This window comes from Canis lupus, chromosome 12 (assembly GCF_011100685.1).
Source record: "Canis lupus familiaris isolate Mischka breed German Shepherd chromosome 12, alternate assembly UU_Cfam_GSD_1.0, whole genome shotgun sequence".
NCBI lineage: Eukaryota > Metazoa > Chordata > Mammalia > Carnivora > Canidae > Canis > Canis lupus.
In genome coordinates, this window is record NC_049233.1 from 25060100 (window position 1) to 25083360 (window position 23261).

Here is a 23261-nt window from a genome sequence, read left to right on the forward strand (position 1 = left end):
AACTGCTGAGGAAGAGGTGTGATCTCTGGGAATGCTTCCTGTAGGAAGTGATCATTGGATTGTGTTTGAAAGTTGAGTAGGAGTTTCCCCAGGAGAGGGAAGCAAGGCTTATGAGGCAAAAGGAACAGCATTCATTCAACATCAACAAAAAACAAGATGATGACTGTATTCCAGTTGCTATGTAAGCCACAAGACCTCTGCCTTTATGGAGCTAATATTCTAGTTGGGGAGACAGACCGTGAACAAATTAGGTGTGGTGAAAGGAAACTAGACGAGGAAATAGGATAAGACTTAGAGGAGGTGTGTGTAGACAAGGTTGTCAGGGTGTGTTTCGGGGAACTCTAGTCCTGGGAGAAGTATAGAAACACGTTCTGGAGACAAAAGTTTGAGAAACATCATCCTGATAAATCCTGCTGTAAAAGAAACCTAGATAATTCTGGATTGAACTAAACCAAAAAAAATGCATTAGATGAGAAAACTCTGAGTCACTAGGATTTTCAGAGCTAAAATTCCAAATGATACAGTGTGGGAGAACCTGGACCAGAGTGTAAGGAGCCCAGTGGCCAGGCAGGGCAGGGCAGGAAAGAGTCCCAGAGACGGAGACTTGGGGCCTGATGAACAAGGCCTTTTAGATGATGATGAAGTTTGCTACCCATTTTCGGGTAGGAGCCAGCAGTGTCAGAATTAGATTTGATTTCAGAAAAGTTACTGTGGTGGCAGTTTGAAAGCTGTCTTGAGTGAAGAAAGAATAAGTCATGAAGCTTTACAGTAAAAAAGAGAGCGATTAGGACCTGAACAATGGGGAAGAAAAAGTATGTTTTTAGAGACATTTGGAGGTAGAATCGATTCAGTCAGATAACTATGTTTATAGAAAATGAAGAATGAGTCAGAAAACTTCTTGGCATGTAATGTTTTAAACGAATGAAAGTACATCTTCAAGAGAGGGAAACTTGCCCCTGATCTGCCAGTAAATGAAGGTCACAGCAGAGTTGTAAGGTGGTGGCTGGCTAAGCTATGCTGAGTGTGTGAGAAACAGGAGCAAAGTAATATGTTCAAAAGTGTTCCAGACTCTGCATCTCTGCCACATTTTCTTTCACCCTTGAAATAAAGGACGGTTAGAAATGAAGTGGAAAAATATCAGCCAGTCTGCTTGTGAAAGGTTGAGCTTTTAAGGAAGAAACAAGCTCATTATCACTTTTAAATAAGACAGAATATGACCTTGAATTAGAGACAGATTAACTGCCTGTCTAATTGGTGAGTACAGCACACCTAGCTATACAGCACTCCACTTGCTGAAGCCAAGGACAGGCAGGTGGCTCCATTCTGCTGCCAGAGAATCATCTGGACCTTGTTGGCAGGCACTGAAGCTAGAGGCACAGAGGAAGCTGCGGATGGCAGGGAATAGTAGAGAGCATTAGGAAGAGAGAAGGAAGTGTGGCTCAAAGTTATAAAATGTTATCTATATTTCTATCCAGTGGTGTGTGTGTGTGTGTGTGTAAATATAGATTTCCCATCAGTATTTTGTGTATCATATATTTGTCAACTAGCTATATTGCCAGTCAGATAAGAAAAATATCAACAATTTGCTCCTCTTCCTCCAACTGCAGGGGTATCTTGGTTAGCTACTTTATTAGCATTCAAAACCAAAACAGTTATTTGTTTTGAGGATAATAAAGTAGTAAATGAAGTGTTATTAATGCTTTAACCAAACTTAGCAAATACAGATGATTTCTTGTAAAGATGACAAAGTGCACTGTTTAAAAAAAAAAAAAAAGAAGAAGAAGATCTAATATTCTTCATTGGTGGACTTTAATCAGCCAGTAAAAAATAATTAAAAATACAGAGAGCAAAGTTAAAGAATATTAGTTACCAAAATATAGTAGTTTGATATCACTATGCCTCCTAATTTTTTCTTAGCCTTTTGATTACTGATGAACTAGAATAGAACAATAAATGGATTGTTATGCTTGACATTTTATACTTTGGTCTGGAAATATTGGCATTAAAATTTTTAAAAAGTCAAATTACTATTTGAGCAATAGTCTTAAATCTTGTAGAAATTTTTTTCTTTAAATTTTTATTTTCAAATAAGCCTTTTTTGATATAACCAAACAATTTGAACAATCATATTTTTCTAAAGCAGAGTTAGAAGAACTTCTAACCTAGGCATCAGAATTGACATTTATTTTGGTATATATTAGAGGAAATTGTGGTGTGCTTCTTTCTTCCAGAATGGAATACGAAACACCTTTTGTGAGCTGTAGGTTATACTTTGATGTTTATAGGCCATGTAAAATAGTAAGCTGTGGACTCCCGTTTCATTTAACCTCATCCCTTTGGCTTTCTACATTTTTCTTCTACCTGGTCCTTTCATTTTCCTGTTTTCCTGTTTGTTTCTTTTTGTCTCCTCCTTACATTTTTTCCTCTTGATGAGTTTCCGTCACCTGTTTTATTTCTGACCTTGGCCAGTCTGTGTCTGCTGAACTCCAGCCTTGTGGAGCTTGTGAGCAGAGAGGCCAGTTTAGGAGGATGGTGGTTTGATCTTGAGAATCTATCTGGCAAAACAAACACTGTCAATAAGTACTGTTGCCTAACTACATGTTCATTCTAGCTTCTCTACAGAATTTTATTTTCTTTAAAAAATTTGACTGTCAGGGTGCCTGGGTGGCTCAGTCAGTTGAGCACCTAACTCTTGATTTTGGCTCAGGTCATGATCTCAGGGTCATGGGATCAAGCCCTGTATCAGGCTCTGTGATCAGTGTAGAATCTGCTTGTCCCTCTCTTTCTCTCTCTCTCTTTTCTCTCCTTCTCTCAAATAAATACAATCTTTAAAAAAAATTTAATGTCTTTTAAATATTCCAACACAAAAAAACATATATGTAAACAAGCACATTATGAACTAGCTCCCCATGTGCCTCTCCCTCCCAAAAGCATTTTTTTTAATGATTTTTATTTATTTATTCATGAGAGACACAGAGAGGCAAGACACAGGCAGTGGGAGAAGCACACTCCCTGTAGGGAGCCTGATGTGGGACTCGATCCCAAGACCCCAGGATCATAACCTCAGCTGAAGGTAGGCACTCAACCACTGAGCCACCCAGGTGCCTCCCAAAAGCATATCTTTAACAAATAAACAAGAACAAAGTTAGGTATATAAGTTCAAAATTGACACATTATAAAATATTGCCACAGCCAATATTTCTTCATTCTTGAAAACATCAAAGAAAAATTTTAGTTTCAAAGAAAAGCACACCACTTTTGGTTTTAAACCCTAAATCTTTCTCGGGTTCACAGTAGTCTGGCTACAAGTCAAGCATATAGGTCCAATGGCCTGGGACATGTGCTCTTCTTTTAAAACTTAGCACTTCTAAAAAAAAAAAAAAAAGATTACTTGAATTATGACTACACACAAAATATAAATTCTAAATGAACCCAACCATTGCTAAGACCCAATTTCAAAGAACAAGAATGGCTCAGTAATCACAATCCTCTTGCATGTCAACCATCAGTGCTTAACCATCCCTGTCTAGCCTTAGTGACTTAGCAGTGAGCATTTTCAGCATCTGTCCATTAACACACAAGTGGTCCACCTTCAGAAAAGCAGTCTTTCCAAGGATATGTAAAACATTGTGAGACCATACCTCCTGACCCCTAATTCTTTTCCACGGTCTATCTCAGGCATCTGTCCTTGGATTTTGGTGTTTCTTTGCCAAGTTTCTATTTTTGCTTCTATTTCACAAACTGATTTTGGGTGTATTGCTGATCCCTCAATTCTCTTTCTCTTGATTTTTAGCTTTGTATTTCCTGTCTTGGAGTCATCCAACCCATCAACAAATTATACCAGTACCATCCTCAACATGCCTATATACTATCTTAGTATAGCATTTGCTAGTGAGGTTTATATCAGAAAAGTTAAGGAAAACTAGGTGCAGGAAAAGTCCTGAGTTGTACTTCATATATAAATGACACAACATCAGAATCGCTTGCTGAATATTTTGAAGTCCGAGGAGGGGGTGTGCATCTAAGGTGTTGCTGAACCTTTGAGACATTTTACATGTCCTACTCACAGGCTATTGTGTAAGAAGCATATTGTTTAGTGACTAGTAAGTGGTATTTTTAGTATTCTGCATTTATTTTACATGATAGTTTGTTACATACTGCATTTTACTGAGATTTTAAACTACTTAGATTTATTTAGGAAATCAGTTGGAGAGGAGAGGGGTTGAGTGACAGGTCTTGAACTACTCTAAAGCATCAGGGAATAGGTTTTGGTTGAGCATTTTTGTGTAGAACAGCTGTTTTTCAAAAACAGTTACAGCCAATAAGTGGGGAATGCAACCACTTCTAACCACTACTCTTATCACCCTGTCCTAAGCCAACATCATTCATTTGCTGGATTCTTGTAATGAACTCCCTGTTTGCATCCCTACTCTAGCCTTCCCAGCATAGTAGACAGAATATTAGGTCATGTTACTCCCATGCTAAGAACATTGTAGTAGCTCTGCATTTTACTCAGAGAAAAAAGCCAGACTTCATTTATTGGTCCACAAGATCCTGTTCTTCCTTTTTTTTCTCTTCCTTTATCTCTATGATCTTGATTATAATGTTAAATTCAAGTACATATGTTTATTAGCTATTGAAGTTTTTGAGTTATGTTTCACATAGTCCTCTTAAGGAAAACAAAATAATAAATTGCATAGGATTTTTAAATTCTTCTCACAGTAAATGGCACTCATTAGATAGACACCCCTATTTTAAGAGGATATATTTCTTCCTCTCTGAATGAGGATAATACCTGCCAGTAATACCTAATCTCCTCAACGTAGTCTTTCTCTTGGATTTTTTTCTATTAGTTCATTTATTGTCCCTATATTTCCCTTACTTGATTTTCTTCTTCTTTCCCTAGATCCTCTCTGTAGGCCTAAATATGTCTGTCTTTGAATAGCTTTTCCAGCTAATGAAAAGCACTCTATTGTCTTTTTCCCCCATTATACCATTACATATGCTCAGAAACTTTCATTTACCTCAAGTATGCTGTAACATTATCAGCAAGATTATTTAAAGATGGATGATGGTTGAATGATTTATTTCTAGATTTGTAAGAAATTTCCAAATAAAACCTCATTCTAGAAAGATAAAGCAAAAGGGAAAAGGAAAATTAAATGATTTTGGTTAAGGAAGACCCTTCTCTGGGAGCAGGAGGTATTGATCTGTGATTAATCTAAATTTAATTTTGATGGAACCTGAAATTTCACAATACCCAAGATTTTCTTACATTCTGTGGCTTATATGTCAGTTTTCCATAGTAAATTTTTACATATGTGTATGTCGCCCAACTAGATATTTTTTATTTTTATTTTTTAATTTGTGTTTATTAATATGGGGCTTGAACTCATGATCAAGAGTTGCACACTTTACTAATGGTGTTAGCCAGTCACCCCAACAGTTTTTAAATGTTTCTTATAAGTATTAACATTATAGCATGTTTCCCAAACATATAGATTAGAATATATGTATATAATGTTATGTTTACTTTGCAAGGAACATGTTTAAATATATGTATTTAAGTTCCTCTATATTTAAATATATATATATCAAGAATATGTATATACAGAGAATATGATGTTGGATTCATTGTTTTGTTTTTACATTAAAGAGCTTTATTATACACCACACAATTGAGCTTTTTGTTTATTTCTGTGAATTCATTTTCTCCTCAGGTAATTTGTGGTATCATTTAAACTTAACTAGAGTTTGAAGTCTTTTCTTAAAAATTGCAATTCACAGATGGTCCTTCATGGTACCACTGCTGTTTGCCAATAACCAATTGCAAGTTCATCTCAACACAATTTGAATATCTGTGTGTAAAGGCTTTGGAGAATATGAGCTTGGAGTATTAGAATTACTTTGAAAACTTTGTGGCTTTCTTCATTTTAAAAAATTTGTAGCCATTTATTTTAAATTGATTTATTTTTCATTCCTATCTAATAATTCAAGAACAATGGACAGGTCAAATAGGCAGGATCCTGGGTGCTGTGATTGATTGGCATTTACATAGGCCTTTCATATAGGATTTAATAAAAAGCCGAAATTGAGAAATGTAATCTATAAGACAATCAGAGAAAAGCTGTTCTTTTAAGCACATTCTTGTCAGGATTGTACGATGCTCACTCTGTAACTGTAATAATTTTGTGTATCTGTCAAAAGATGTAAGCTATATTCAATAATGAGGATAGCAGGAATTTGAGGCTTCACGTACATTTCTTGTTGTTGCAGGAAGGTCAGCCCTTTGAAAAGGGATAGAAATGAACATTTCCCTAGAATTCTGTTTCCCTTCATTTTAGGCTATCTCTTAATTCCAGCATTTTACTGCATTTGATAAGCAGGCCAAATATACATTTTATTTATTTGGTAGGTGGGGGGTGATGAAACTTTACAAATTTCAGCTGGCATTGCACTTGGCTGATAAGAACAGAAGTTTGTACCGCTCTGAAGAGATTACATGAAGTAGAATTGGAAAGCAAATTGTATTTACAAAAGATAGGATGATGTTCCTAATAGGTGTCCAGAATAGACTATTCACTCTCATATTCTGCTGAGCTTTACTAGAAATAACTTCATTTCAAAAAAAGAACAAATCTGATTAAAGGTAAAAGCATTCCTTCTCCAAAGATACTCGTCCAAAGGTCTTATATTAAATTTTCCTGATGGGTACACAGCTGTACTTTAGGCTGTATCTGTATAAATTGGTAATATGGAAAATAAAAATAATCAAAATAGTATATGCTTTATGCACCAGTCATTTAGATTACTAGATTTATATCTATAATTTTGGAAGAGATGTTGCAATATGATGTTCTGACAATAACTGTCAAAGTCATAATACTGGGATCTATTTTCATCTTGTTGTCAAGGTAAAGTTATTGAAATTCATAGTTGGTAGGTCAGAAAGATCACTTACTATCTCTTGTCATCTGTGGTTTAATGCTGACCTAAACAGCTACTGTATAATGTCAAAATTATCACACAGTGTCCAGGCTGCAGAAGTACAACATGTTCCATGATTTAGTGTACTTCCTGTCTAGAATAAAGATTATGCAAAGGCCAAAACAACCATGAGCTACAATGGTTTAGAGAAACTTAGTTTCTAATTTTGCTTTCTCTTTTTCCCATTCATTTTAGATTTTGGATTTAGTAAAAGGGACACATTACCAAGTAGCCTGTCAGAAGTACTTCGAGATGATACATAATGTAAGTACATTTTTAAACTTTATGACCTAATTCTTTGTTTTTTTGTTATTCTGTGTTTCTTTCAGGGATTTTAGTTGCAGCAATAGAAAATACTCCAGCTATTTTCACCAGAAAGGGATTTATTACATGGTATTAGGTACCTTATAAAATTTCTAGAAGGGCCAGCGAATTAAAATAGGATGCTACCAAACCAGAAACATTATAACTAGGAGAAGCTACACAATGAGAAAACCTTACTTTACTATAGCTGCCACCCACCACTTCACATCTAGAGATGAGACCAAAGGTCAGTAAACTTTTTCGGGAAAGTGCCAGATTGTAAAAATTTTAGACTTTATTGTCCATATGGTCTCTGTCAAAACTGCTCTTCTCTGCTTTTGTAGCCAAAAGCAGCCATAGATGGTATAAAAATGAGCAAGCATGGCTGTGTTCCAGTAGAACTTTATTTACAAAGACAGATAGTGGGCCAGATTTAGGCCTTAATTAGCCAACTCTTGGAATAGATCTAGATTATTTGCCCCAGGTGCCTAGAAAAACCAGAGGCTTTTGCTTTCTTCCTTGTAGAAAATCTGATTGTTTTACTTGTGGCCACCACCTCTATGTTACTCTTACTTCTCAAATCTCATATTTACTGCAGAACCTGTTACATGTAGGACCACCAATTGCAAGGGAATCAGGGAAATATGTCTGGTTTTTATCTTGCGAGCCTCTTTCAGCATGCTTCTGTAGTACAGCCATACCGTGAAGATACAATGCTTCGGTTCTAGACCATAACAATAACATGAGTGGAATGCATTTTTTGGTTCCCCAGGGCATGTAACAGTCACATTTCCATTACACTCTAGTCTGTTAGGTGTGCAGTAGCATATGTCTAGCAAATGTACGTACCTTAATTTAAAAATACTTTATTGCTCATCTGAGCTTTCAGGAAGTCAGTCTTTTTGCTGGTGGAGGGTCCTCCCTCCATGTTGATGGCTGTGGACTGATCAGGATGGTGATTGCTGAAGGTTGGGGAAGCCACACCAATTTTTAAAAATAAGATGTTTGCCACATCGACTGACTCTTTCATGCATGATTTCTCTATAGCATGCAATGATGTTTGACAGTATTTTGCCCATGGTAGAGGTTCTTTCAAAATTGGAGTCAGCCCTCTCAAACCCTGCTGCTCCTTCCTCAACTAAGTTCTGAATTCTTTGTTGTCATTTCAACAGTCTTCACAGCGTCTTCACCAAGAGTATATTCCATCTCAAGCTGCTCTCTCTGCTTGTCCATAAGAAGCAGCTCCTCATTTGTTCAAGTTTTATCATGAACTTGTAGCAACTCAGGCACATCTCAGGCTCCACTTTTTTTTTTATTTTTTTTTTTAAGATTTTATTTATTTACTCATGAGAGAGGCAGAGAGAAAGGCAGAGGCATAGGCAGAGGGAGAAGCAGGCTCCCTGCGGGGAGCCTGATGTGGAACTTGATCCCAGGACCCTGGGATCACACCCTGAGCCCGAGGCAGATGCTCTACCACTGAGCCACCCAGGTGCCCCCAGGGTCCACTTCTAATTCTAGTTCTGTTGTTATTTCTACATCTGCATTTACTTCCTCCACTGAAGTCCTTAACCCCTTAGGTTATCTTCTCCCAACAGCCCAACCTGTTAACGTTGGTATTTTTACCTCTTCTCACAAATCACGGGTGTTCTTAGTGGGATCTAGGATGGTGAATCCTTTCCAGAAGGTTTCTAATTTACTTTGCACAGATCCGTCAGAAGAATCACCGTGTATGGCAGCTATAGCATTACAGAATGTATTTCTTAAATAGTAAAACCTGAAAGTCAAAATGACTCCTTGATCTGTGGGCTGCAGAATGGATGTTGTGTTAGCAGACATGAAAATAACATTAATCTTGTTGTACATCTCCATCAGAGCTCTTGGGTGGCCAGGTACCTTGTCAGTGAGCAGTTTATATATATATATATATATATATATATATATATATATATATATATATATATATATATTGTTCGTTTTGTTTTATTTTTAAGTAATCTATGCCCAACAGGGGCTTGAACTCATGACCCCTAGGTCAAGAGTCGCATGCTCTACCAACCGAGCCAGCTAGGTTCCCCCAGTGAGCAGTAATATTTTGAAAGGAATTTTTTTTTTTCCTGAGTTGTAGGTGTCAATAGTGGGCTTAGAACATTCAGTCAAAAAAAAAAAAAAAGAACATTCAGTCAACCATGTTGTAAATATACGTGCTGTCATCCAGGCTTTGTTCCATTTACAGAGGATAAGCAAAGTAGATTTAGCATAATTCTCAAGGATTATTCCAAGGATTTTCAAAATGGTCAGCATTGGCTTCAACATAAAGCTACCCGCTGCATTAGCCCCTAAAAAAAGTCAGCCTGTCCTTGAAAGCTTTGAAGGCAGGCATTGACTTTTCCTTTCTAGCTGTGAAAGTCCTAGGTGGCATCTTCTTCCACGATAAGGCTCTTTCATCCACACTGAAAATTTGTTGTTTAGTGTAGCACCTTTAGGAATTCTCTAGGCTAGATCTTCTGGATAACTTGCTGCAGGTTCTACATCATTCACCTGCTACTTCATCTTTCATTTCCAATGTTATGTATACAGCTTCTTTCCTCAAACCTCATGAAACAACCTATGTTAGCTTCAAACTATTCTCTAGCTTCCTTACCTGTCTCAGCCTTCATAGAATTGAAGAGTTAGGGCTTTGTTCTGGATTAGCTTTGGCTTAAGGGAGTATTGTAGCTGGTGTGATCTTTTGTCCAGACCAGGAAAACTTTCTCATATCAGCAGCAATCAGGCTGTTTTGCTTTTTTATTCATGTGTTCACTGGCACAGCAGTTTTCATTTCCTTCAGGAACTTTTCCTTTGCATTCAAAACTTGAGTGTTTGGCAAAAGAGGCCTAGCTTTTGGCCTCTCTCAGCTTTCAACATACCTTCCTCACTAAGCTTGATCATTTCTAGCTTTGATTTAAAGTGACAGATGTGTAGCTCTTCCTTTCACTTGAACACTTAGAGGCTGTTCTGGGGTTAATTGGCCTAATTTCAGTATTCTTGTAGCTCAGGGAATAGGGAGACCAGAGGAAAGGGAGAAAGATGGGGGAATGGCTAGTCATTGGAGGAGTTAGAGCACATACAACATTGGTTATCAATTAAGTTTGGCATCTTGTATGGGCATGGTTTCCAGCACAATTACAGTAGTAACATTAAAGGTCTCCATAAGAAAAAATAATAATAAAGTTTGAAATATTGTGAGAATTACCAGAATGTGACACAGAGACATGAAGTGAGCAATACTATTAGAAAAATGGTGCCTATAGACTTCTTCAACTGCAGGGATGCCACAAACCTCCAATTTGTAAAAAGTATCTGGGAAATGCAATAAAACAAGGTATGCCTGTATAAGTCCTACTAGTAGCTTCTGAAAGGTGTAGAGCAAGGGTCACAAACTCAGAGGCCTACAGCGGTCAGGGCAGCTAACCCAAAAAAAGTACAGGTGGCTGAGATTAATATGAGAGTATGGAAGGAATTATGGTGTGCTAATGAAATCACATCCGTTAGGTGCATTCACATTGACAGAACATGTCTGCAGGTGCAATTCAGCCCCTCTACCCCCTTGTTTGTAACCACTGGTCCTGATCATGGCTTCCTAACCTAGGACAGACATCTAAGAATAGACATGAAAGTCCATGCACTTCTTGAAACATTTTTATCTGCAAATATATCTGCTTTTTTTTTTTTTTTTTTTTTTTGGAGTCTGTTATTAGGTTGCCAAGGGATCCATCCATGACCCTCCCCAAAAAAGATGTTCAGCTACCATTCAGTGCTGTTTTAGAATCATTTTTATCTTTTCTAGTTTTCATGAAATAATTTTTCTAATTTGGTTATATATTAGTAGTATTTCTTACATTATAAAATATTTCATAGGAAAAATATACCCTATAATATTACCAGTAATTAATATAGTATTGTCAGCTAACATCTGTAGAACCCTTCACACATACCAAGCATGCCACTAAGTACTTTGGCCACATTAGGTTGGTTTTTTTTGTTTTGTGTTTTGTGTTTTGTTTTGTTTTTAAGATTTATTTATTTATTTGTGAGAGACACAAACAGAGAGAGAGGCAGAGATACAGGCAGAGGGAGAAGCTGGCTCCTCGCAGGGTATCAATCCTCGATCCCGGGATCACGACCCGAGCCAAAGGCAAGCGCCCAAGCACTGGGCCACCCAGGCATCCCCACATTAGCTCTTTTGATCCACACTATAATACTACAACTTTTTTTTTTTTAAACGAATAAAGTTTAGAGAAGCTGAACAACCTATGTAAGGTCATACTGCTTATAAGGGATGGACTTGTATTTGAACCAGACTGCCAAGTAACTCATTAAAGCTTACGAGCCTAACCGTGACTGTGGACTTACAGAATCTGATACTGTATTTGTAATAATGACTGTTGAGGTCACTAGCATTTTCCTGTCTACATTCATGATCCAACCACCATACTTTATGTTAAAAAAAATCCAAAGCCACATACTTTATGTTAAAAAAAAATCCAATTCTGTATGATTTACCTGAAGTACCACAGCTGGCAAATGGGAGATCTGGAGCTAGAACCCCCGGTCTGCTGTGGGTCTTGTCTTCTATTACACCTAACTGTTGAAAATATAACCATTATTTAAAAACCTAAAAACTGTTTTCACAAAATCTAAAGGACTAAATAAACATCAATAAAATAGGAGACAAGCACAAATTCTCAGTTTTATGAGTATAGAAATCTCACCAGATAAGCCCTATTCGTTTGGTTTTTTGTTTATTGTTTTTTTAAGATTTTATTTATTCATGAGAGACACAGAGAGAGAGAGAGAGAGAGAGAGAGAGGCAGAGACATAGGCAGAGGGGGAAGCAGGCCCCATGCAGGGAGCCCGCCATGGGCCTTGATCCTGGGTTTCCAGGATCACATCCTGGGCTGAAGGCAGCAGCACTAAACCGCTGAGCCACATGGGCTGCCCTCGTTTGGTATTTTTAGCACCAGTTTTGCATGACTTTTTGCTTAAAGACCATATTCCTTAATTTGTCTGCATAGCTTGAGAGATTTAATTTCATATGTGTTCTTAATTATTTGTGGACCCTTTAAATTAGAGACCTCAGAACTTCCACAGACTGAGGTCTATTATTCAACTTCTTTCCTTGTTTTTAAATAAGATATGAAAATTAGATTTAAATATTGAGTTTGGGCAGCCCCAGTGGCGCAGCGGTTTGGTGCCGCCTGCAGCCTGGGGCGTGATCCTGGAGACCCAGGATCGAGTCCCACGTCGGGCTCCCTGCATGGAGCCTGCTTCTCCCTCTGCCTGTGTCTCTGCCTCTCTGTCTTTCTCTGTGTGTTGCTCATGAATAAATAAATAAAATCTTTAAAAAAAAAAATCTTTATTAAATAAATAAATAAAATAAATAAATAAATATTGAGTTTGTGACATAATCACCAAAAGCAAGAAAAAATTTTTTAGTTCTCAGATCCGCTTTTGTAGTATCTCATTCTTATAGGAGTATTACTATTATGGCCAATTTTAAAACTTATGTTAGATGAATGAAGATATTGAAAATACATTTGTCTAAATCCTCCCACATATAACTTAAGCCACATAAAAATCAATGGAATAAAAAGGCTGTTTGAATTCACTAGATGTCTCATTATAGATTTTTAGTTGTGAACATGTATCAGTATTTCTCATTTAATTTCAAAATAAGATCCATTTTTATTGTCAGTTTTCTTCCATCCTGCCTGCCCCTGTTAATAATTTTTTTTAAGCTATGTTTATTTTCCTGAGGACTCTGTGATCAAACTCATTTTGATGAAAGTTTTGAAAATGAACCGGTTAATTGATACCATTTACAGCAGCACTATGATAGTTCCATATGGCTTTTTTGGTAATACCAGCTGCCTCATTATAAGCTGTCATTGCAAAACCTCTTGATTAAAACCCAAACATCCCATAGGTAAAACAATATTGCTTCCATTCCTTCAAAATCTTTTGCTGTGGCAGAAATATGGACCTATGTTTCTGTGAAGGTCATTGTGTGCAAAACATGTTGATTCCAAGCAAACGTTTGAGATTTAGTTAGATGTCAAAATCTGGCCTGCTTGAAATCCGTTTTCTTCTCTTCAGTGTTTTTAGGGAGCAGTGTTTTATATTGTAGTGTATTTTTTTCTTGTGATTTACTCCCTGTGTAAATGAAACTAGGCCTTGTGTAGATTAATCTCTGAATTTTAATTGAAAATCCTTTCTTTAGAAATAGATCTCCTTAGGCACTGGGTCATTTTTGATACTTATTTTCCAAATAGCTGAGCATAATTTTTTTCTTACCATATAAATCTTTACAGAAATCTTGCTAAATTCTATCACATTTTCCTGCAATCTTGAACAGGATATACCAAATACAATTCAGCTTTTTTATAATACTCAGGGTCATTATTATGGGTATCAGTTAGGTTGCTGGGCTAGAAACCATGATTGTGTCTTACTTGAATCACTACAATAGCTTCCTAACTCATTTCCCAGTGTCTACAACATGTGTACCATTCCAGTTATTTCCTCTCCACATAGCTGCTAGAATTATCTTTAAAACAGGAATATGATTACTTCAACAAAGTGTTTTAAAGAAAGACAACAAAAACAAACCTTTATTTAAAGGGCTTCCCAGTTGCTCTAAAGATGAAATCCAAAATCAGCAATGTAGCCTTATAAAGGCCTCTCCACTTCATTTCCTTCTCCTGGACTCCCAGCTACACTGGTCTTATTTCACCTTCTTTATAGTACTTCGGGACTTGTAAGCTAATACAGCAGCATGAAAATGCATCACAGAATTTCCATCTCTCAATAGTGAACAGTGTACAAAACTAATAAAAAATAATCATCAACCACAAAGGAAAACATCACCAATACCAACCAATTAAGAAAAACAGCAAGGAAAGAAACAAAAAATTCTCAGTGTTTCCATATCTAGAATGTTCCTATCTTATTTATTCATGAGAGAGAAAGAGAGGCAGAGAAACACAGGCAGAGGGAGAAGCAGGCTCCATGCAGGGAGCCCAATGTGGGACTCAATCCTAGGTCTCCAGGATCAGGCCCAGGGCTGAATGTGGCACTAAACCGCTGAGCCACCTGGGCTGCCCAGGTTCCTATCTTTTTTAAAAATAAAGAGTAAAGGAAATAGCTGCTGACTTTTAAGCAGAAATAAGTGAAAGTGGGGGATTTCAATGGGGATAACTTGTATTCTCTATTCTTTCTTCTAATTTGATTTTGAAGTAAAATCTGTTTTCATTCTGTTAGAGTCTGGGGGGGCAGTGCAGGGAGGAGCCTAAACCAAAGCTAATTTTTCTGAAGATGAAAGGTAACTAAATGGCAGCTTCCTTCAGCCAGAAATAAAAGGGAAAGAAAACATTCCAAAGACAAAGAACCTCTCTTAAAAGAAAATACAATGCAGTATACAGAAGGAAACTCTTCCTAATTTTCATGCTACCAAGCAATTTAATTAGATCGTAAGTTCAGTAAAATGAGTTTATTAGCAAAATGAGTTAAGAAAGTATAATTGGAGACCTAAGAGAGCAGCTGGAAAAGCCAAACATCACATAAAAACATGATACGTGCCCTCATTTCAAGGCTGCTGTCACTGTTTTAGTTGGTTAATAAGAGCATTAATTAAAATGGAATAAAAATATGTACATTTTTTAAACAATATAGTATAAGGTAAAACATTTTAAAAGTCTTTAATTCATCTTTTGATGTAGGGCAAGGTCTCTTATTTGAGTAGAGTCTCGGGATTAGAATTTAACCTTTTTTTAATTAATTAATTTAAGATTTTGTTTATTTATTCATGAGAGGCAGAGGAAGAAGCAGGCTGCCTGCAGGGAGCCCTATGTGAGACTTGATGCCGGAGACCCCCAGATCACACCCTGAGCAAAAAGCAGATGCACAACCACTGAACCAACCACTCCAATGTCTCTCAACTTGTTTTTTAAATAAACTCTACTGACAATACACCATCACCAATTTCCAGTTCAGGCTTCTTTAAAGTGGGAGAGGAAGCTAATGACACATAGAAAACAATATACTCTTTGTCCCTTTCCTTTGGGGAATTCACCTTTTTTTTTTTTTTTTTTTAAGTGACTTGCCTTTCTTGAGTCTTTGCAAAGCAATTATTTCAGAGTTCATAGAACCAACAACTCTCTTTTTACACTCCTATTTCCTTGGTTTTCCCCGTGGCAGCCTTATGACGTAGCAGATATTACTATAATTAACTCCATTTCATTGACCAAGAAACTGAGGCTTAGAAAGATGATCATATTTCATTTTGTCCAAGTTAAAGTCTAATAATTCATTTCAATCCAGAGAGTCCTCTTCTGTGATGATAGATGTACTGAGAATTTTTTTTTTTTAATTTTTTTTTTTTTTATGATAGTCACAGAGAGAGAGAGAGAGGCAGAGGGAGAAGCAGGCTCCATGCACCAGGAGCCCGATGTGGGATTCGATCCTGGGTCTCTAGGATCGCGCCCTGGGCCAAAGGCAGGAGCCAAACCGCTGCGCCACCCAGGGATCCCTGTACTGAGAATTTTAACAAGTTGAAACAAGGTGTAGAAAATCCCCAATGTATAATTATACCACAAAGTGCTAGATTCTTTTTACATGAAATAATACCACTGTGTTTTTTATAATCTTTATAGCCAAGTTTAACTCCAGAAATAATATTATGATATGACTGTAAGTTTATTTGACTTTGCATAAAACCTCCTAAAACAGATTTCAGAGCAACTAAATAAATGACCTAGTCAGATGTCCTTTAAGTCAGACAAAACCAGTAACTAGTTCTATGATTTTGCATAAACCATGTAGTCTCCTTAGGCTTTGTTTTCCTAGTTTGTACATGTAGGAGGTTCAGCTTAAAGGATCTTCAAGGTCTTTCCAATCTCTAATGTTCTTTATTTATAAAACATAAAGCCTTCTGATTGAAATGTGTTACACAATAAACTTTTCATGAAACATTCTGTAAAATGCAAACTTTATATTGGATCTCCCACTTTTTAATGAATTGGGTGAAAAATCGAATATAATAAAGTTCACAAATGACTCTATTGTTAATAAAAATTATAGATTTATCACAAAACATTCAGGAAACATTTTAAAATTAAGCAGCAAAGTAGCAGATAAAAATGTGTTCTTAGTGATCTGAGTAATAACTCTTAAAATGAACTAGTCTGTATGCTATCAACCTGAAGTTACTATCAACAACTGACTAAAGAAAATCAGAATCCTAGAGTATTCAGGTAGGTATTACCAGAAAATACCTTGTTTGTTTATTGGTTCCCTTGTTAAGAGGGTTAATTCTGAGCATGACAGCAATTCTTTTAAACCCCTGCTAACCTGTTTTAATCTACCATAAGATTTTTAGTGACTCCCTGATGCCTACAAAATTAGGTCTAAACTACTTAACTCTGGTTTTCAAGGCTCTCTGAGGTCTGGCCCCAGCCTGTCTTTCCAACTTCCTTTCCTGTTATTCCCTTTTATATGCCTTTTCCACCAGGCCATCTGATCTACTTGCTTTACAGGAGAATTCCTTCTTTGCTCATGCTGCTTATAATAACCTTGACCTCATTATCCCAGCTTTGCACTCCCTCTGTCTTCCCAAATTCAACTCATATAGCACTTCCCTTACAAAGCCTTCCTTGATCAACCCAACCAGAATTTCTCTCTCATGTGGAGCTAATAAGCCTTTATCTATGACCCTTACCACTTTACTCTTCAAAATATTTTATTTATTTATTTGACAGAGACAGAGACAGAGAGAGCACAAGCAGTGGGGGTGCCAGGGAGAGGGAGAAGTATCTTCCCTGCAGAGCAGGGATCCTGATGCAGGGCTTGATCCCAGGACCCTCAGGTCATGACCTGAGCCAAAAGCAGATGCTTAACCACTGAGCCACCCAGGTGTCCCATGTATCACTTTGTTCTTGATAGAAGTTTTTAAGTGTATGACTTATTAGGCTGGAAATTTCTTTATATTTGGTTTTAGGCAAATACATTCTTGTGTGCTGAAAAACTACTAGCTCATAATGTAGCCTTATACACAGTAAGTCTTTAATTAATATGTGACTGGTACACACTGGTTAGTTCCGGGCTCCACTTAACAAATATTTAGATACCTACTGTATGCAAGTCACTTCAGTACAAAGAGTGAGACGTAAAAAGGTTGGTAAATATAAGACATATGAATAGAGAAAGTGTAAGGGCTTCTCAGTTTGTAAAAAATTTGAAGTGAAATATCCCCTAACAACAACAAAAAAACCGACAAAGAAGTAAAGTTTTTTTTGTTGTCAGCTTCAACTGTAGAAGGCAGAGAGGGCAGAGATTTGACATTTGATCAACTTCATCTGACTCATTGGTTGAATGGAAGGAAAGTGACTGGTGTAGGAGGTTCATACTTCCAGAGCTATCTTGCTCTTATGTCACACCCCAAGAATTAGTAAAGGTTTATACATTTTAAGGAACACATGTGTTACGAAATTACTGACCTTGGCACAAGGACATGACAGCAGAGTATACTGGTTCGGAGCATGAATTCTGCTAATTCATATCCTATCTCCCCTACCAATGTGTGGTCTTGGGCAAGTTGACTTAACCTCTCTCTAACTGGAAGAATATTGATAATCTATGTTCATAGGGCTCTTATGGAAGTTAATTGAATATATACCTGTGTATGAATGAATATGGCATGTGTTTATGCCATTTAGGACAGTGTCTGGCACATAGTAGGCATTCAGTAAGTGCTTGCTAATATTAAGGAATATATTTTTCTTTGCCATTAAATTTTGGAATCAAAGTTAGGAAAAAAAGTCATACTTGTTAAATCTTCAAAATAAGAAGCATTAATACCATTACAAAGCATCATTGAATATTAAAGGCAAAAGGTAATGGGTAATTTGAAATTTAAAGTATAGTGATAGTATTTGACAAAAGAAATAACAAAACAGGGCAGCATGGATGGCTCAACGGTTTAGCACCGCCTTTGGTCCAGGGCGTGGTCCTGGAGACCTGGGATCGAGTCCCGCATCGGGCTTTCTGCATGGAGCCTGCTTCTCCCTCTGCCTGTGTCTCTGCCTCTCTCTCTCTCTCTCTCTCTCTCTCTGTCTCTCTCTCTATGAATAAATAAATAAAATCTTAAAAAAAAAAAAGAAAAAGCAATGAACCTGGTCATGTTTGCATTAAGCCCCATTGAAAATTACCAAAAGAAAAAGATTTTCTATAAAAAGTAAGAGCAGGGAAAGCCTAAGATTGGAATGAAGAAATTATATTAGGTTGCTTTTTCAGTGTTTATATGAGATTAGATATGCCAGACTTATAAATATACTGTAAAATATGAATGGTATCAGGGACCAGTAACAAAATATTGTCTGTTTATATCCACTCCCTATGGTTCTGGAATGTTTAAGAATTACACCCTCCTCTTTTTTTTTTTTTTTTTTTTTTTGACAAGTGTTTATTGACAGACAATATGGCAGGTATTATGCTTAGCCCTTTGAGATGTTGAGTAGAGGTAGAGATGAAGTAGAGCTGGATAGGGAATTGGAACTTGGTGCAGAGGTTCAGGCTGGAAATACAAATGTAAGAGACATTAATGTTTAGGTAGTAGGTGAAGCACTTTCTGAAGGAAATCACCTAAGTAGTGGATTGAGAGTTATGACCGGGAACTACCTGGATCCATGTTCCAGGCACTAAATAGTTTTTTAGCCAGGTCTAGAATAGTTTATGAAGCACCTTTATTTATACCTTTGCTATATACTAATATGATAATACATTTGCTTTCTTACATAGGTGGATGATTGTGGCTTTTCTTTGAACCATCCTAATCAATTCTTTTTTGAGAGCCAACGGATTCTAAATGGTAGTAAAGACATCAGGAAGGAATCCATCCAACCAGAAACTCCTCAACCCAAACCAAGTGTCCAGAAAACCAAGGATGCATCATCTGCTCTGGCCTATCTAAATTCCTCTCTGGAAATGGATATGGAAGGACTAGAGGATTACTTCAGTGAATGATTCTTGAGCCCTTAGGAACCTTTTTTGTCACTAGCTTTCATTTCTTTCAAGATTTTGCCTGTTTCTTTTTTAACCTCTGTCTATTCCCTCTACCCCTCCCCAATTCATCCGCTGAAAAGCAGGCTTATAGGTAAAAACAAAGACCGACACTGTATTTTGCTTTGACAGAAGGGAAAAGGAAAAATTTCTCTTGAAATCTAATACTTGTTTTTGGAGATAAAACAGCTTTCTAGACTGGTTACCCTCCCCTAGAGACAATAGAACTAAAAACAACTTATTTTGACCCTTTTCATTATTTTTTGCCCAGTCCTTTTTTGGACCATTTTTGTTAATAAATAAATCAAAATGTGTATTAGTGTGTCTGTAATTGTAGGAGTCATATGTTGAGAGGAGGTGTCCAAGATGGTGGCATAGGAAGACCCCGAATTCTCCTCTTACCCAGGACACACCCAGTCTACACCTACACATACAGAAGTTCTTCCTGAAGAACAGAAGGCTGATTATAGCTTCTGCACAATGTATAAAGGGGCCACGCAGAGGAGTGTAGAAGAGTTGAAGACACAGGAATGATGGGAACTCCACTCCCAGTGCTACAAACTGCAGTAAGAAGGGAGAGCACTGAAGACCTGGGGTGCAGGTTCACCCATCCTGGAGCACAATAATAACAACAAAAAATGACTTTAGACTATAAGTGAAGGCAATACATCATTAGCCCTAGAGCATCTGCCAAGCAGTATGGGAACTGCTGGAAGTTGTCTCCAGAATCAGAGGTGCTGGTGAACAGCATTGTTTGATTCCCCTCTATCTTGATAGTGTAGACAGCAGCAGCATCCTGGCACTCCAGCCAACCTGTTGTCTCAGTGAGCCTTGGGCCTTTAGCATACCCCAGTTCCAGCCATCCCACCAAAGCTGCCCCAGTGTGGTACATATCAGGACATCCCTGGGCTGTGCCCACTATATGTCAACTACCTTGCCAAGGTGGCCCAGGTGCAAAGCATGCCAGGACACCCCTAGTCAGGGCTGGCTTCAGCTTCAGCCGTCCCACCAGGACAGCCCCAATATGGATAAAGCCCTACCCCATACCTGCCCTAGGTCTAGCCATCCTGCTAAGGTGGCACCAGTCTAGAGCACCCCAGCACTCCCTGGCCATACCCACTCCACCTCCAGCTATCTGGGCCAGGGCAGCCCTGGCACAAAGTGCTGCAGGACCACAGGCCTGCACCACCCCAGCTCTAGCCAGCCAACCAAAGCCACAAACATGTAGTCTATACATAGCCACTACACAAGGCCACTCCTTCAAGACTCAAGATGGGTGGTAGTTCACCTAATTCATAGCAATGGAAAAAGCCAAACAAAGTGAGACAGAGGAATATGCTCCAAAAAGAAAAACACACAAAATCAGAAAAAGAACTAAACGGAGATAAGCAGTTTACCTGGTAAGAGTTAGTTCTGATCTAAGATAGTGATATAGTATGACCCTTAAATCATCTCCTCCATGGACACACCAAATCTATGTATAAAGCCAATTCCTCCTGAAGCACTGAAGGCTGACTTAATAGCTTCTGTACAACAAAAGTTAGATCATGTAGAGAATAAGAGAGACAGACACAGTAACAAGGGAACCCCATCCTTGATGCAAATTGTAGTGGGTAGCAATAGTTCTGAAGGACCAGGAGCAGATTCATCTGCCCTGGGGCACAGGAAAGAAGCTAGTTTAAAAGAGCAGCTAGTATATGAAAGATCTAGCCCTAGAACTCTGCCAAACTGGGGGAAATGCTAGAATTCTTGTTAAATCAGGCTGGTGAGCATCATGGTTCATGCTCCCCTTCTTTGATAGTGAAGATGGTAGTAGAGCCTCTGGATACTGTAGTTGGCCTGCCATTTCAGTGAGCCCCAGTCTCCTAGCGCACACCAGTTCTCGACATTTTAGGGCACAAGAAAAAAAACACAAAAGAGGCACTATAATGTAAAGGGACTAGCATCAGAACCTTCCCAAGCACCAAGGGAACTGCTGGAACTCTGGGATTGAAGGGCTGATGAGCACCGTAGTTCATGTGCTCCATCCATATTGGTAGTGCAGATGGGAACAGGTCTGGGCATCCTAGCCAGCCTACTCCCTCATTGAGCCCCAGGCCTTTAGTCCACACCGACCCAACCCAACCCATCCCAGCCAGGAGGCCCCAGCATGGTGCACACCAGAACAATCCTGGTTGGTGCTCACTAAAGCTCCAGCCATTGCAGCAAGGTGACACAGGTGCAAAACACCAGAATACTGCAGGTCCAAGTCACTTGAGCTCCAGGCAGCTTGCTGGAGCATCCCTAGAGCAGAACACCATGGGACCTCCTGGCTGACACGTGCTTCATCTCCAGCCACCCAGCCAGAACACCTCCTGTTAAAGCACTCTGGAAACCCCTGGTCAGTAGCCTACTTCAGTTCCAGCCTCCACACCGGGGCATCCACTGTGTGAAGTGCCCCAAGGATACCCCAATGCACAGCAGTCTTCACTTTAGTTGCCCCAACAGGGCACCCCCTGTGCTGAGAGCCAGAACATGCCAGCTTGCACCCACTTCACTTCCCAGAGCACTCCTGGCACAGAGCAGCCCAGCACTCCCTGGTTTACACCCACTTCAGCTTCAAGCTGTCATATCAGGGTACCCTATGAGCAGAGAGCCCAGAACTGCTCAGGACACTTCAGTTTCATCCATCCCACCAGGATAGCCCAACACAAAGTGCCTCACATTCCCAGCCCATGCCAGCCACAGCTCCAACCAGCCAGCCCATATCACCAAACACACAATCTACACATGGGATGACCATACATAAGACTATTCCTTCAAGTTTAGGAGAAGTAGCTGTTCTAACTAATTCATAGAAACACAAAAAGTCAACAAAAGGGACAGAGGTATATGCTTCTCAAAAAGGGTAAGGCAAAAGCTCAGAAAACTAAATGAAAGATTAGCAATACACCTCATAAAGAGTTTAATGATCATAAATATGCTCATTAGGTAGAAAAACAGAACTTTCACAAAGAGATAGAAAATATAAAACAGAGCCAATCAGAGTTGAAGAATACAATAAATGAAATTAAAAATACACTAAGGAATCAATAGGTTAGCAGATGCACAAGGAACCTAGCAATCTGGAAGACAGGATACTGGAAAGCACTTAAACTGATAGTAAAAAGAAAAAAAGATTTTTAAAAAAATGAGGATAAGTTAAGGAATTGCTTAGATAATACCAAGTGAACATTTACATCATAGGGGTCACTTAAGGAGAGACAGAGAAAAAGGCAGAAAACTTATATGAAAAAAATTGCTGAAAACCCCTAACCTGGGGAAGGAAACAAACATCTAGGTCCAGTAAGCACAAAAATTTCCAAACAAGATGAACCTAAGGAGGTTCATATATATACAACATACACTAATTGTCAAAGTTTAAGATAAAGAGAACATTTTATTGTATCAAGAGAGAAGCAACTAGTTACATATAAGGGAAACTCCATAAGGCTATCAGCTGATATTTCAGACAAATCTTTGCAGATATATGGCAAATATATTAAATCAGCTCAGGGGGGAAAAAACCTGTAACAAAGAATACTGTACTGGCAAGGTTATTATTGGGACTTGAAGGAGAGATAAAGTGTTTCCCAAACAAAGGCTAAAGAAGTTCATCACCAGTAAACTAGCTTTATAAAAAAGGCTAAAGGGTACCAGGCTAAAGGAAGCAGAGGAATGAATTAATGACCTGGAAGACAGAATAATGGAAAGTAATCAATCTGAGCAAATGAAAGAAAAAAGAATCATGCAAGATGAGAATAGACTTAGGGAACTCAGTCACTCCATCAAAAGTAATAACCTTTGAATTATAGGTATCCCAGAAGATGGAGAAGAGATACAAGTGCAGAAAATTTATT

At 38.1% G+C, this 23261-nt stretch overlaps 1 protein-coding gene across 1 annotated transcript in view; it reads left to right on the forward strand.

Annotated features, from left to right (window-relative positions):
• Positions 1–19699, forward strand: part of PRIM2 (DNA primase subunit 2) — a 307686-nt gene extending 287987 nt beyond the window's left edge. Inside the window, exons 13-14 of the mRNA XM_038554418.1 lie at positions 7183–7251; positions 19123–19699. Of these exons, the coding sequence (XP_038410346.1) occupies positions 7183–7251; positions 19123–19347 (294 nt within the window). The 3' untranslated portion in view covers positions 19348–19699. The remainder of the gene's footprint in view (positions 1–7182; positions 7252–19122) is intronic.
• Positions 19700–23261: the final 3562 nt, after the last annotated feature.